We start from the raw sequence: 14,169 nt of genomic DNA, 5'->3' as shown, positions 1-14,169 counted from the left end.
ATTTTACAGACCTTTGCAGCAGCTTGGAAATGTGGTCCAGGAGTTTGGCTTGTGGATTGTTTAATCTGATTGACTCCTGGAGAGAGGGAGGAATTGCACACCTTGGATTTGCTCCCTGTGATATTGTCTGAGATGATTATAACCCACATGGACCCACATGAACCTTGTCCCTGAGCTCTAATAATGAGATTCTTTCAGGTGCCACATCCCTTCTGTGATTTAATCCAGTAAATTTGTCAGTCTTGAGCCACTTTCGGTTGAATTCCCTGTCACTGTTCCCATTGATTTCAGAAGGAATGGGATGAGAGGCAACGTCCATCCTGTCAGAGGAGAGCTGTCAGTCTTCCTGCCTCTTATGGGTTGGATGTTCATCAAAATGGGTGTTGGTCCTACTTCCCTGCGGAAATACAGGTCACAAGCAAGAGGCTGCTCCTCTCTTTATGCCCATGAGTAAATTGCTGAATTGCTGTTGGTGTAAAACCTTTGGGTTTTATGGTTTAATTTGCCATTTGTAATTTTTGTTTATAATTTGGCCTAATTACCCTGTAATTATCTTCTTTTAATTTGCAGATAGCATTGAAGCCAACATTGAGGCCTCTTCTTCCAACGTAGAATCAGCCAATGAGCAGTTGGCAAAAGCAAGTCAGCACCAAGTAAGTGGGACTAAAAAAACCCTACAAAGGCTTTCAGTGATAGTATTTACAATAAACAGAACCCCTGGCAGCTGTGAACCACTGGGCACATGGATTTATTCCACCTGGAAAGATGATAAAGCATAGTCTAAGTATACTAAACCTTTTTTTATATATAAAGATATAGATTTATATATATATGATTAGATTACCATAGCACAGACAATTTGTTTTAGAGCAGTCATTAAGAAATCTGCATATTAAACAGACATTTGCCAGTAGGAAAGTCAACAATTAGCTACTGTTGTTCTTGGAAAGACACCATAAAAAGCACATCATTTAATTCCATATGTGCTTCTGTTTGGTGTGTTTCCCTATAATCAGGAAACAATACTTTGGGAAAACAAGTTGAGTTGTCAAACAACATGATGTGGTTGGTGAATAATGGCTGAGGTGGTGGTGGTTCAGCACTTTTCAAAAGCAATTTGAGGGATTTTTTTTTTGTGAATTTTTTTTTTCTTCATTGGAGCAGGAAAAAAACATACAGACACACATACAAACATTAATCTTTTTGAAAATAGCTTGCCCAGAAAGAACTCTTTGATGCTTGTAGTTAGTACTTTCTAGGGGGATGAAGGGGGGTGGGGGAATGAACAATCAAAAAATTGTTATCAGTTTCATTGGGACTGACAGAAGAAAAACCTGCTAGTTTTCTTTTTTACTCAAGCATAAATTGGTGATTTCCATGTGTCTGAATTTTGATAAAATGTAGCTGAGGCCCCTGAGAGCACATGGTGCCCGTTAGCTGTCCTGGGACACAGTGAACTCTGAAGCTTCCAGACCAAAGGAGAAAGACTCACAGGCATTCTACTCTGATGCAATGGAGTGACGTGATTTTAAAATTATCTACAGCTCATTTCCTGGTGAAACACATTGTCCCCATTTTGGGTAAGAAGAGGGAGTTTTGTAGAACTTTGATATTGCAGAAAATAAGAGCTGTCTTCGGCTCCATGTTGGTTTCTAATGTACATACATTTAAGATAATGTGTGTCGCCCTGCATGTAATCCTGCATTCACTTTGAAAATAACTTGTTACATGGAGTCTAAAATGAAACTGGAATGGATTTAATACTTGACCTGACTGTAGAGCTGATTGCAAAGCTGCAAATGAGTTAATGATGACTTTGGCTAGGAAGGTCAAAGAGGAGTCAGGCAGAAAATTAATGCAGCACAGTCTAAAGGCTCAGCTTCCTTCAGCCAGCAGGAGCTGCTGAAATAGCCTGCCCAGACAGGAGGCCCTTTTTCCTCAGATATGTTCATCAGGACAAAGACAAAGCAAGTTTTAGCAAGGCAACCCCTGCCAAGGGCATAAATATGAACTGATTGGTGTACGTGAGAAAACAGAGTCTCTCTTGCACTTGAAACTAGCCCATAATGACAAATATCACTTTAAAAAACTTTGGCTGCAAAAGGAAATGTGCAATCCAGATCTCCTGTGGAGCACAGGGAACTGTCCTGTGCCCTACTGGATGTGGATCACCAGAAAAATATGTGTAAACCTGTGGAGTCTTTGCTTCTTTTTTGCCAAGGTCAGGATTAAATGTGTGAGATGGTATTTCTTTTAGGACTCAGATGTTTATTAGTTCTTATCTGTATTATGTCTCACAAACCCTGAGTTCTACAGCACTTCACTCTAACAAACTGAAAATGGAGACCTCTCTCTCTTTCTACAAGGCCTTTTAAGGATAAACTGTCCAATTAAGAAATGACACCTACTTTTTTTTTCTTTTTTTTTTTACTTTTAACCCATAACCAACCACCTGTTCAACAATTTTTTATTCAATTGCACAAAACCACCCAAACCCATGGAGAAGGTGAAGAAGAAGGTGAAGAAGAAGGTGAAGAAGAAGGACCAGCCTCCTCCATCTTGCTTTATATATATTACTATATTCTAAAACTTTAAACTCTAAGTTTTCCACCCTGTGATATTACACACTTTAACTCCACACCCACAATCCCAGTTGTACCATTCAATTTTGGAAGCCTTCTTCCTGCCCTCACATCAAATGCAGTGTTCTCGTGGGGGTCAGTGCCTGTCAGCACAGGACATCTAAAATTCTCAGTAACCAGGGTTCCAACATAAACCCAGCTCACTGTCACCATGACCAGAAAATGAGGTGGCATTTTTGTCACTTCCACTGCTGGCCTGGGGCTGGTCAAGATGCGTGTTATGCCTCATGTGTTGTGTGCCATAAAATCTGCTCTTCTTGCACCCAAAGGGGCACGGTCCCCACGGTGGGACAGGAAGGGCCCTGGTGCCACAGCCCTCAGGGATGCTGCAGGGGGGAAGGCTGATGCCCCTTGCAGACATTTGGATAATGCAGTGTGAGTGCAGGTCATCCTTCCTGGTGGTTTGCCTGGTTTTGGATGCTTTGGAAATATCTGGGATGGGTTTGGGAGAGCCATCAGCCAGATGGCCCTGTGGGTGAGCTGCTTTTAAGGGACCTGCCAGAGCTTTACATGCTCCAAATTCCATCTGGCTCATCTGTGCTGCTCAGGGACCAAAGGCACAAACTGTTTCTTAAATCTTACTGAGCAGTTCTCCTTCTTATGTTAAACTGCTAATTCATGAGTATGTTTGCTTGTTACTTATGTTACAGTGTGATTATCCTGTAAATGCAGGCTGGCTTGCAAACATTTGTTATTTATTGCTGTTTATATGTATATAAACGTGTGTGTGTGTGCATGCAGTATTTTTATTAGTCAGTGTAGTGTTTTTATTAGTCTACCAACAAATGCATACATAAATTGAGAAATCAGAAATGTCAACACCACTGAAACATTTGAGCTTAAGACCTTCTGTAGAACTTAATGGAGGGATTTCTGTCAGGAATAATGATTCAGTGGCTGGTTATTTAGCACAATATTTGCATGTAACCCATGCAGTCACTTCAACAATGCAACTTGAAGAACCAGTCCCAACCTCCACATTAACATAACAAAGAACCAGTAAATAGTTTTTACTTAGCTACTAGAAAATAAGACATTTAGTTTCCCTGAAATGGTAGAAGTGTTTAAAAAAGAAGTAAATATCTTCACAAGAAGCTCCTTTGTCTGCATTTTAAATTTGGTAAGGTGCTCCTTCCTCTTGAGATGTGTGTGCTAACAGCAGTTTTATTACTCTGAGTGAATTCTCATGTGCCCCATCTAAACTCTGAAAGATTAGTGGGAGCTGTCAGAGCTTTGGAATATATATAAAAGCAGATTTTTTTTCTTTAATTTTAAATTATAATAAGAAAATAATTGTTTCTGCCTAAACTTATTTTTACTACAAGTCACTGTTAAGCTGCCTCAGTGCATTATCTGTGGGAACACACAGGGTCAAAAAGCAGATGAAAGCAATAAGAGTTGAATTTTGATACAAAAAGGAAGCCTTGTTTCCATATGAAAACCCTGTTGGTCACAGAAATGTGACAATTTTGACTTTTTTTATACTACTTTCAGTAGAAAATCTCAGTTTTAAAAATGGCTGAGAGGCAGACAAATGTTGCAGGGAGAAGCCAGTAGAAGTTCTTACCTGCACTGGTGCTGCTTCTGTGCCTCTCTTTTCAGTGAGGGTCTCATTTCTCTTGGGCCTTGAGCAGGAGTGATGACTCCTTCCATTAATACCAACAGCCCAGATTTGCTTCTTGAAATTTCCTTTTCTCTGCCCCCAGGGAAAATGATCCATCCCACCCATCTCAAAACACCAATTATAAATTGGGTCAAATTACTTTCTGGAGGAGTGGATTTATTGGACCAGATAGGAGTGGTTTTGGTGGTGATGGGTGTTTAAGTGTCTCCTATCCTGTATCCTATACATGAGGAGGAATTGCTTTCAGCACAAATTCTCTTACCTCACAGGAGATGTCTTACAAAGGAAGGTCTGCTGGCTGCCTCTTAGGACAAGTTTGTTCTCTCCTTTGGCCATTAAATTGAGATTATATCAATTATACTACAAATATTCCATGGAAAATTAGTCCCATGCCTATCACGTGTCTCTTTATTGGGCAAAAGGGAATATCTAGACACCCAGCCTGCCCCTGAGGTTAGTTTAGGTGGGCTGGACATCACCCCAAAGGGGTGGCTGTGTGGAGATGTGCACTTTTACTTTTCTCACTTTGCTCAGAGCTTTCTGCAGATGGATTGAGAGGAAGAGAAGAAACCAGCACAGACTCCACGGGTGCACATTAAACCAGTTGCTCTTTTTTTTATGCAAAGTTTGGCCTAAGTTCAGCTTGGCCTCACTGACTGAGGACTCTGTGTGCTGACTGCTGAAGCTAATTTGTTTTGGAAGAGCTGCTTGTGTTGCTCTGATTCCTGCTGGTTGCTTTCCTTCCCTATATCCTCTGTGGAAGTCAAGCTAATTTGGATTCCCTGGCATTGCAAAGGCAAACAGCAGTTCAGTGACCCACTTGTGGAGTCTAAGAACAATAAGTTTTTTTTTCCAGTAATGAAGCAATTCCTGGGTCTGGCTTTTATGGGTACACAGAGGGGCACTTTGTAGGCTGGAGCTCTGAGGAAAAAAAGCCTCATAAATCCGTGATATTTGCAGAGATCTTATTGCCTGGAGGCCACTGAAAAGGGACTGTCTTCAACTTTCGCTCAAATAACTCATTGGTATTTTAACAACAAAAGAAAATTTGAGTTTCAAAAATCACCTTCTCAGTCGTTGAAATTTTTTTGGCATGGTAGCCTCTGAAAGCACGTGTTCCTTATAAATATGGTGACAATGAAGATCATCTCCTCTTCTCACTGTGGATATGCTCTAAGACCTTGTCTTTTGCTGCCACTAAATAATTTTAACCTTAGTTTTATCATTAAGAGCCAACTGGCACCATGATTGCACCCTGACCTGTGCAGCAGTCATGCAGCAACTTCAAAGCCATGGGGGACCAGCATGGTTGGATTATCTTGATGCAAATTGAGGCCATTTCACCTTAACCCGTCACTTTGCACCTGGGAGAAGAGACTGACCCCCCCCCCCCCCCCCCCCCCGGCTACTCCTTCCTTTCAGGAAGCTGCAGAGAGTAAGAAGGTTCTCCCTGAGCCTCTTTTTCTTCTAAGCTGAGCTCCCCCAGCTCCCTCATCTGCTCCTCATCATGATGCCTCAGGTTTTAGCTTTTATATTTTTCAGATTCTGTACTGCTTTAGTGCATAATTCTCAGCTTCATATTAGGGGATGGTGAGCTCTCTTCACAGGGTTGGTAGACAAAACAATTCCTTCTCTAGCTGGGGACCAAGGACAAAGGATCCAAATTTCAGGCCCAAGAGCATAAACAACAGCAGAATGAAGAGAGAAAAACAAGCAGGATGGGACTGCATGGGCTGGAGCTGGAATCAGACAATTAACTCCAATATGGAAATGGACCAGAGGTATAAGTGTGATACCCTGTAACCAGTTGGGCAATTTGTGACCATTTTGGTTCATCTTGGGTGTAGCCCTGGCTGGGCTCTTGTGCTGCCCAATGTGGATCTGTTGAAGCCTCCTAATACATCCCTACTTTATTCTTTAGCTCTGTCCAGTCTCTGTTCTAGGTCAGCCTTCCCAAGGCATCAATCAGACTCGTGCTCCAGACCCTTCACCTGCAGCAGCTGGTTGCAATAAAACTTCTGCCTCCTCTTTTCCTTGCTCACTGGCTCCCAATAAACAGCAGGCTGAGTTTTCAGATTGTAGAGTGCTTCATTTTGAAGCAGCTTCTGCCTTTGCCTGCTTTTTTACTGTATTTTAATGCAGCCATTTACAAAACAGCTGCTTTCTGTGGGAAGTGGTGTTCGAGTCAGCGCCAGTCCGTGTGATAAATGAACTGTGAGAATCCAGCAGCTTAACCTCAGCAAGGTCTGAGCCACAACATTTATTTAAAACTCTCTTTGTTTTCTGTAAATAATGGATCTGTGTGATCAAATATTTATTAAGAAAGGGGTTGTTTAGAGCTTTTGGTTGTCGTGTGTTCCTGTGTGTAAAGGTAAAACCTTTCAGGCTGTTTTTAATCATGGCAGATCATCTCTTCATTTGTACCATCCAAAAGGGGCAGATGCCTGATCCAGGTAGTAGCTTAGTCTTTTTTTTTTTTTTTTTTCCCTTTATTATACAATGCCAGCTGTGAAATTTTTGGAAGAAAAAAAACAAATTATCCACTGTGAGCTCATTTTTTATTTAAGCACAAACCATTCAAGGAGGAAGCAGAAGGGGCATGAGTGGAGAAGGGAAGGAATCCAATCCATGAACATGATTTGAGGGATGGAGCACCTCTCCTCTGAGGAAAGGCTGAGAGAATTGTGATTGTTCAACCTGGAAAAGGGAGGACTCCAGGGTAAACTTATTGTGGCCTTTGAGGTACCTGGAGGGGGATACAACAAATCTGGAAAGGAACTTTAACACGGGCAGAGTGATAAGACAATGGGGAATGGCTTTAATCTGACAGATTGCATGTTTATATTGGATATTTGGAAGAAATTCTTCCCTGTGGGGGTGGTGAGGCCCTGGCACAGGTTGCCCAGAGAAGCTGTGGCTGCTCCATCCCTGGAATTGTCCAAGGCCAGGTCGGATAGGGTTTGGAGCAATCTGGAATGGTGGAAAGTGTCCCTGCCCGTGGCAGGAGGTTGGAACTGGATGATCTTCAAGGTTCCACATGACCCAAACTATTCTGTGATTTGGTGTGATATGAAAGATTTGGGAGCAAGTTTAGTGGTGAGCCATTGGTGATCAATCTGTTTTCTCTGGTGAGAAGATGAGTAGGTAGGACCCAGATTTTACTGAGTGTTCACCTTGGTGGAATGCAGCTCTGGGGCTGTTCCAAGTCAAGAATATTCCTATTTTAGAAATATCAGTTACACTGATTGTGGTGTCCTGCATTTCATATTTCAAAGGCAAGAATTTTCTCTTTGAAAGCTCTGAACAAGTCTGATTTGTGATGAGTCAGAGATGGCAGAAGGAAATCACAGACTGTCTTTTGTTTTTCTGATTCATTTGTTTAACAGAATCTCTTTCCAGGGTACAATTTCATTTTGAGGGGTCAGAGATTAAAAAGCAATTTTCCCTTGCTAGCAGCAGAATAAACTAGTGAGTTACATTTCTCTTAATGGCCTCATTTAACAGAGGAGTGAATGGAAATCCTTGGTTACTGATTGGAAAACCACACTTAGACTCATCTTTGTGCCCAGTGGCAGCACATATAATAAATTGACCTGCTCAAAGGTCAAAGCTTTGAGAAATTGTATTAAACTTAACCTCCTAATGGGCTAGAGATACCAAGGAGTTAGGAATGTTATCACTGGAGATGCATGCCTATCTGGGATCCATGGAAATGAGGAGCAGAATTTAAGTATCCTTGAGTCCCAGCTGTGTAGCCTGAAGTGTTTTTGCACTGGGCTGTGAGCTTGTCACGTCTCATCAAGCAGCAAAATGGTCAAGCTTGGTCAGTGTTTGCACTGGAAACCTCTGCTGAAAATCTGCACATGCAGGCAGCAGGGTTCTCCTGCTCAGTTCTCCTGTCTGGTGCAGGGACTCTGTCCAGGCAGTGTCACCATTCCTCAAGTATTCCATGTAAAGTCACTCATAGCCACATTTCTCCTCACAGGGAAAAGCAAGGCAATCTTCCCAAGAATATTTCTGGGATTCACATTCTCTGAACCTCAGAGAATGATCAAAACAATTCCTATCTTATTTGCTGTGCCTGTATTTGTGCCAAGGTAGAATGCAATGTGGAGGTTGTTTACCCAAAGTCGTGGTGTTTTGTTTCCTTGGCCTATCGGGGCCAAGCGTGTGAGTGTGTCGGGACTGTTGCCTGAGAGTCACGAGATGTTGTGCAATAAAGTGCATTGAGTGCTTAGCAAATTCAGTTTAAATGTAATGTAACAAAGTGTAATATAATATAGAATAACATAGTATAATAAAGTAATTAATTAGCCTTCTGATGAGATAGAGCCAGATGCATCATTCCTCTCCCCTCGTCGGGGACAAAAATATCATCGATGGTCACTGAAGTGTCAGTGAGTCAGAGGAGGCCACAAAGATGCTCAGAGGGTTGGACACCCTCTGCTCTGGAGCAAGGCTGGGACAGCTGGGGGTGTCCAGCCTGGAGAACGGGAGGCTTTGGGGAGACCTTAGAGCTCCTTCCAGTGCCTAAAGGGAATGGACAGGAAACCTGGAGAGGGAATTTTAAGAAGGGTTGGAGCGGCAGGGCAAGGGGCAATGGCTTTAAACCGAAAAAGAGTCAACTTCTATTGGATCTAAGGATGAATTCACTAGGAGAGTGAAGGCCCTGACACATATCACCCAGAGGAGCTGAGGCTGTCCCATCCCTGGAAGTGCTCAAGGCCAGGTTTGATGGGGCTTGGGATAGTGGAAGGTGTCCCTGCCCATGGTGCGGGGTTTGGAATGAGATGATCTTTGAAGTCCCTCCCAAGCCAAACCATTGGGTGACTCTAAAAGATGCCAGATTGGCTTTCAAAGCCACAGTGAAACTGATAGTTGAATTCTACCATGGGGATTTATATTCCAGTTTCTGTGTCTTGATTTTTAACTTGATTTGTTTGATGAGCACCAGTTTACCAGTCCACCTTTCCATAGGGATAGTGTAAGGGATCTGCAGTCAGTATGGCATCATCTCATCAGACTTTGTACTTAAAATTTAGGCAGCTGGAAGAAAACAGGCTAAGCTTCCTTTCCCATGCCTCTGGAAGATTGCTCATCCTGTTTCTCTTGGATATTGTACCTCAGTCTGTGATGAACAGTGCCCAGGAGGCAAGAACCTTCAAGTGAAAGTTTGACTTTGCCTAAAAGCTAATATTTAGTATCCTTTTGTGCTGGGTAGGGAATCCTGCTGCCCTTCTGGCTTCTGCTATGGAAGGCTGTTGTTCCTCCCCAAATCACTTTCACCTGTGCTAGCTGTGCTTAAGTGCTGCAAAGAACCTGGGACATCTCCAGTGGTCAGGAAGTACATGGGAAAGTAAACGCTAATTCCCCTGGTGTGATTTAACAACTGTATTGATCATGAAGGGAGAATGATATGTAAGGAGAAAAAAGCTACAGAAAATGAAATTGCTTTTATTTCCATTTTGACAAAGCCTGGGAGCACTTTCATCAAAGGTGTTTTCCATATTCCTGAAAGAAATCACAGGCCTGGTAGGACACCTTTGTAGCACAGCTCTGGGGTCGTGGCCTGGCACTATCAGAAGTGGAGAATGGGAATTGTTAAGTTCAACTTGTGCTCAAGAGGAGAAAAGAGAGTCAATTATAGCCTTTCTAAATCTGACTTCAGCAACACACAAAGCTCTTGGAAACATTTTGAAATGAGGAATGAAAAGCAAGGAGTTCTGTGCAGGGTGGGAAAATTTGGGATTTCATTTCACTTTGAAAGGGTCATTGCATATCTCTCTTTGTGGGGAGAAAGGGTTTCCTTAGACAAAGAGACTTCCTGGTCTTCACAGAAATATTTTCTGTAACTCTATCACATGAGGATTGTCCTTGTTTAGAAGATTTGCAGGAGAAACTTGTTCTTCTCTGGCTAGCTCTGATGTATCTTAATTTTGTTCTATCATCTCACACCCTGTTATGAGTTCAGCATTGTCAGCTCAAGCCTTTGACAAGATTCAATCATTCCTAAATTCCCTGCTGGGGAATGAAGGGGTGAAGGTTTTCTGCAAAATGAATTTAGGAGACTAGGAAACATCTACAGGAACCTGCTCCTCTTCCTAAAGCACAACTTCATTTTTCTGTTTTTTTAAGGTGACTCTAGGAAAAACAATTTACAAGGTGGGTCGAAAATTCATTATGATTTTTATGTTACAGTAAGGGCTGCATTGGATCCATTTTTAGTAGGCTTGGGTGTATTCTTCATAGTTTTTTGGGTTTTGGTTAGTGAGCCACAACGTATCATTCTTCCTTTTTATAGACAGCAGTGCTGTCCATTTACAAGACACAATTCTTGCATCAGTTCTTTTTACTGTAGAAGACATTTTTCCTACACAGGCCTGAAGCATATAAAAAGTTAAATAAACTCTATTCGTGTTTATCTTTCCTCTTTAGAGTCCGTCCCAGGGGATATTACCTTTTTTCTGAAACTTTTTTTTTTTTTTTGTTGAGAGTTTAAAGAAAAGGGAATAATCTGTAACTTCAGGCTTTCACTGCTGTCAAAGGCACATTAATGGAAGGAGAATAGAGCTTAATCCACTGTACAGATCACATTTGCTGATTTAATAGTACTGGGGAGAATTCATGAGTGCAAAGGTAAGTTTATTTTTTTCTAAGCAGAGAAATCTTAAATTCTACTCACAGTCTCCAAGCTTTCCCTGACTCTTCCCAGCTGTGCCTTTAAAAGGGTTTATTACTGAATATTGAGTAGTATAAAGATGCTAATCTTGCTCTAGTTTGAGGGCTTGCAGTCTTGTTAATACTAGGCCATGTTTCTCCCTATCCAGGCAAGATTTAAACAGATCTGAAACTAGTGAAGAAACAATTAAAACTAATTTTTGGTGACTATCAGCATGGTTTCCTTGCATCTCAAGAAGAAGAAAATCCAAGTGCTGCTTTTGTCTGCCATGAGCAGGGAGCATGAACATGGAATTCATTACAGCTCAGCTGAGGCATGAGGTGGGATTCATCTCAACCAACTTTGGGTGGATCCAAACCAGGAATTAATCACTGGCTGTGCTGCCTAGGTGCCCTACACCCTCACTAGAGATCTGGGAAGCATTTTGATTTCATATGGCTGCTGGGAGATGGGATCAGTGATGCCATAGGGTCCCCCAGACTATGGGGTCAGTACCAGCCCCAAACGGTCTGTGCTGCATCCCTCAGGTCTGTGGGGATGTGCCAGACCCCACAGGGCAGCTCAGATCCAGATGTTTGCCTTTGGGTGGGAGTGAGCCACACTGAGCTGGGGAGATCCCATTGCAGGGCAGTTTTTTCTGCCTGGGCTGAGAACACAAGCTTTAGTTTCCTCACAAAAATAATTCCCTAATTAATTTCACTTTAATGCGGCTTTAATTAATTTAGTTCTCTATTAAATGAATTAATCCTAATGTGGCTTTTGTGTGAGTCTTCATCACACTAGAATAGGGCACTTTAATCTTCTTTCTGGTGCTGGGCACTCCCTTTGAGGCACGGGGCAGTTACTGAGGGCATGGGAAAGCAGCAGGAGGGATCCGAGAGCTGCCGAGCCAGGCTGCAGAGGAAAGATTACAAAAAGAGTTGCTTAAACTAAAAAAGAAAAGATAGAATTGAAGATAAAGGTCTCTTGGTACATAAAAATCTGCTGCATAGAGGAAAAGAATAATCACTGCTTTTTTTTTTTGTTTATTACAGTTGGGAAGAACGAGAAGTAATGGACTTAAGCTGCAGCAGGAAAGAATCAGGGCTGATATTAGGAAAAGCTGTTTAATGATAAGGAGATTGAAATACTTCCTGGGGAGATTTTGAGTCTCTAGCACTGGATATCTGTAACAGCATCTAGTGAAACATATTTCAGGAATGGTGTTTGTATAATTGCTTTTACTGTTGCCTGTCAGATCGCGCTGCAAGGTCCAGTGTAAACAGGACATGTTCATATTGTATCACAAAGCATCATTATCTAATCAGAAAATGCTGCAGCCAGGAATCCTTCTTTGATTTTCATTCTCATCCTCTCCTCATGCCCTGCCTCTCCTCTCCAAAGTTCTTGTTTGGAAACTGCTTTAGGGGCCAAAATTACTGATTTAGTTTGACAAAGGTGATGAGATTCAGCATTTTCTGTCAGCTCTGCTTAGACTGGGTGCTGGGGACGAATCACAGAATCATGGAATGGCTTTGGTTGGAAGGGACCTGGAAAATCACCCAGCTCCAAATCCCTGCCATGGTCAGGACACCTTCACTATCCCAGGTTGCTCCAAGCTCCATCCAGCCTGGCATTGAACACTTCCAGGGATAAGGAAGCCACAGCAGCAGCCTGTGCCAGGGCCTCACCACTCTCACCCACCACAGGGCAGAATATTTTCCTAACATCTCATCTAGATCTACCCTCCTTCAGCTTAAAGCTATTAAATCCCATAAACCACTTTATCCCAGTATTTTTTACGTGGCTTCCAGGTGTCCCAGGTTTGTTGTCCAAATGATTTCCACAGAAGTGTAGTCAATAAAGTCATGGTGGGTGTCCTCAGCAGTCCTTTGGATGAGGCAGCTGAGCCGCACAGGCATTGATTTGACATTTGTGGGAGCTGGCATTGTGGTCTCTTTTAAGGGTAACAGATAATCACCACATTTCTCTTTAACAAGCTGTTGGAATTCTGAGTTCTGGTTATGTTTGATTAGCATCAGGGCTGGAAATAAGGAGGATTTACAGGAAGAGGGAAAATGAATGTGATGGTGGAATTCAGGAGGGAATGTATCCCTACTGCTGAATTAAATAAGGCCGGGGGCTGTCCTGGGAATCCATGGCCTGGTTATGTCCTCATGATTAAATTATGAACTAGAAACATGGAATGGTTTGGGTTGAAAGTGACTTTTAAACATCACCTAATCCAACCCCCTGCAATGAGCAGGGACATCTCCTGTGCAGAAAGGGACAGCATCCAAACACTCCACTGGGAGTGGTCCCTGCCACGTGCTACACAGGACCTGGGACATTCCTGGGAAGAACAGGACAAAGCTGCACCCCACAGAATGCATGGATGATGAAGAGCCACCATTTGTGCCTCTGCCTTACCCCTCTTTAAGTTATAAGCACAGCAGCAGCTGCCTTGTGCCAAAGCTTGTGCACAGCCACTCTTTGCTTATTTTCCCCTTGCCCCAGGGTTTTGTATGACCATAATTTAGGCCAGGTCTGAGACACATCCCTCTGCATCCTTGGATTACAGATCTGTGCGATACTTCCATGGGAACAGCATCTCTTTCCCTGGGAGATAAACTGAAATTCAGTCCCTTGCTCTTGGTCCCTGCATGAGCTGTGCCATTACTCTGCTCTTCTTGCCCATGCACTTTGCTGAACCCAACTCACCCATTTTTCTCTCTGTCTTGTTCTTGCATCTCCTTTATTTCCTCTCCCCTGACCCTTGACTTTTGTCACTGGACCGGCTCTGCTCTTGCTGTGGGACTGCTGTGGTACTGCTTGGGGGTGAGGGTGCTGCCTCAGCTCCCCTTCCTGTCCCCCCCTTTCCTGGTTTGCCCTCCCTGGAAGAGCAGCTTGGGCTTGCAGCTCCCTGGAAACTCAAAAATTCTCTCAGGGGTGCATACACTTACTCACTTTGAATGGTTTTTGAGAAAGCTGAGCCCAGTGTTCACCAGCTCTTGTTGTTGTGCTGTGAGTCACAAGAAACCTAAATTTTATTTCTGATTTTTCAGTCAGAGATTAATTTGGTGTGCTCTTTGTTCAATTCAGTGCTTTTTTGTTTTGGCTTTTTCTGCTGTTTTTTTTGGGGGGGGAGAGGGGATGATATATTTATAAACAGAAGAAACATTTCTTGACCCATAGATTTTGAAATAGCTGTGTTGTGATCAGTGAGGATATTGAATAGCTGTTTT

The 14,169-nt window shown here is 42.6% G+C and overlaps 1 protein-coding gene across 5 annotated transcripts in view; it reads left to right on the top strand.

The window, feature by feature from the left end:
- TSNARE1 (t-SNARE domain containing 1) overlaps positions 1-14,169 on the top strand; it is a 456,778-nt gene that overhangs the window by 289,886 nt on the left and 152,723 nt on the right. For all 5 annotated transcript variants that reach the window (XM_050970764.1, XM_050970765.1, XM_050970766.1 and 2 more), the window contains one exon: positions 571-653. In XM_050970764.1, the coding sequence (XP_050826721.1) occupies positions 571-653 (83 nt within the window). The remainder of the gene's footprint in view (positions 1-570; positions 654-14,169) is intronic.

The sequence above is a fragment of the Serinus canaria genome, chromosome 2 (genome assembly GCF_022539315.1).
Source record: "Serinus canaria isolate serCan28SL12 chromosome 2, serCan2020, whole genome shotgun sequence".
In the NCBI taxonomy this organism is placed as follows: Eukaryota; Metazoa; Chordata; class Aves; order Passeriformes; family Fringillidae; genus Serinus; species Serinus canaria.
Note: the sequence above shows the minus strand (reverse complement) of the source record. Positions and strands in the feature narration are given on the sequence as shown.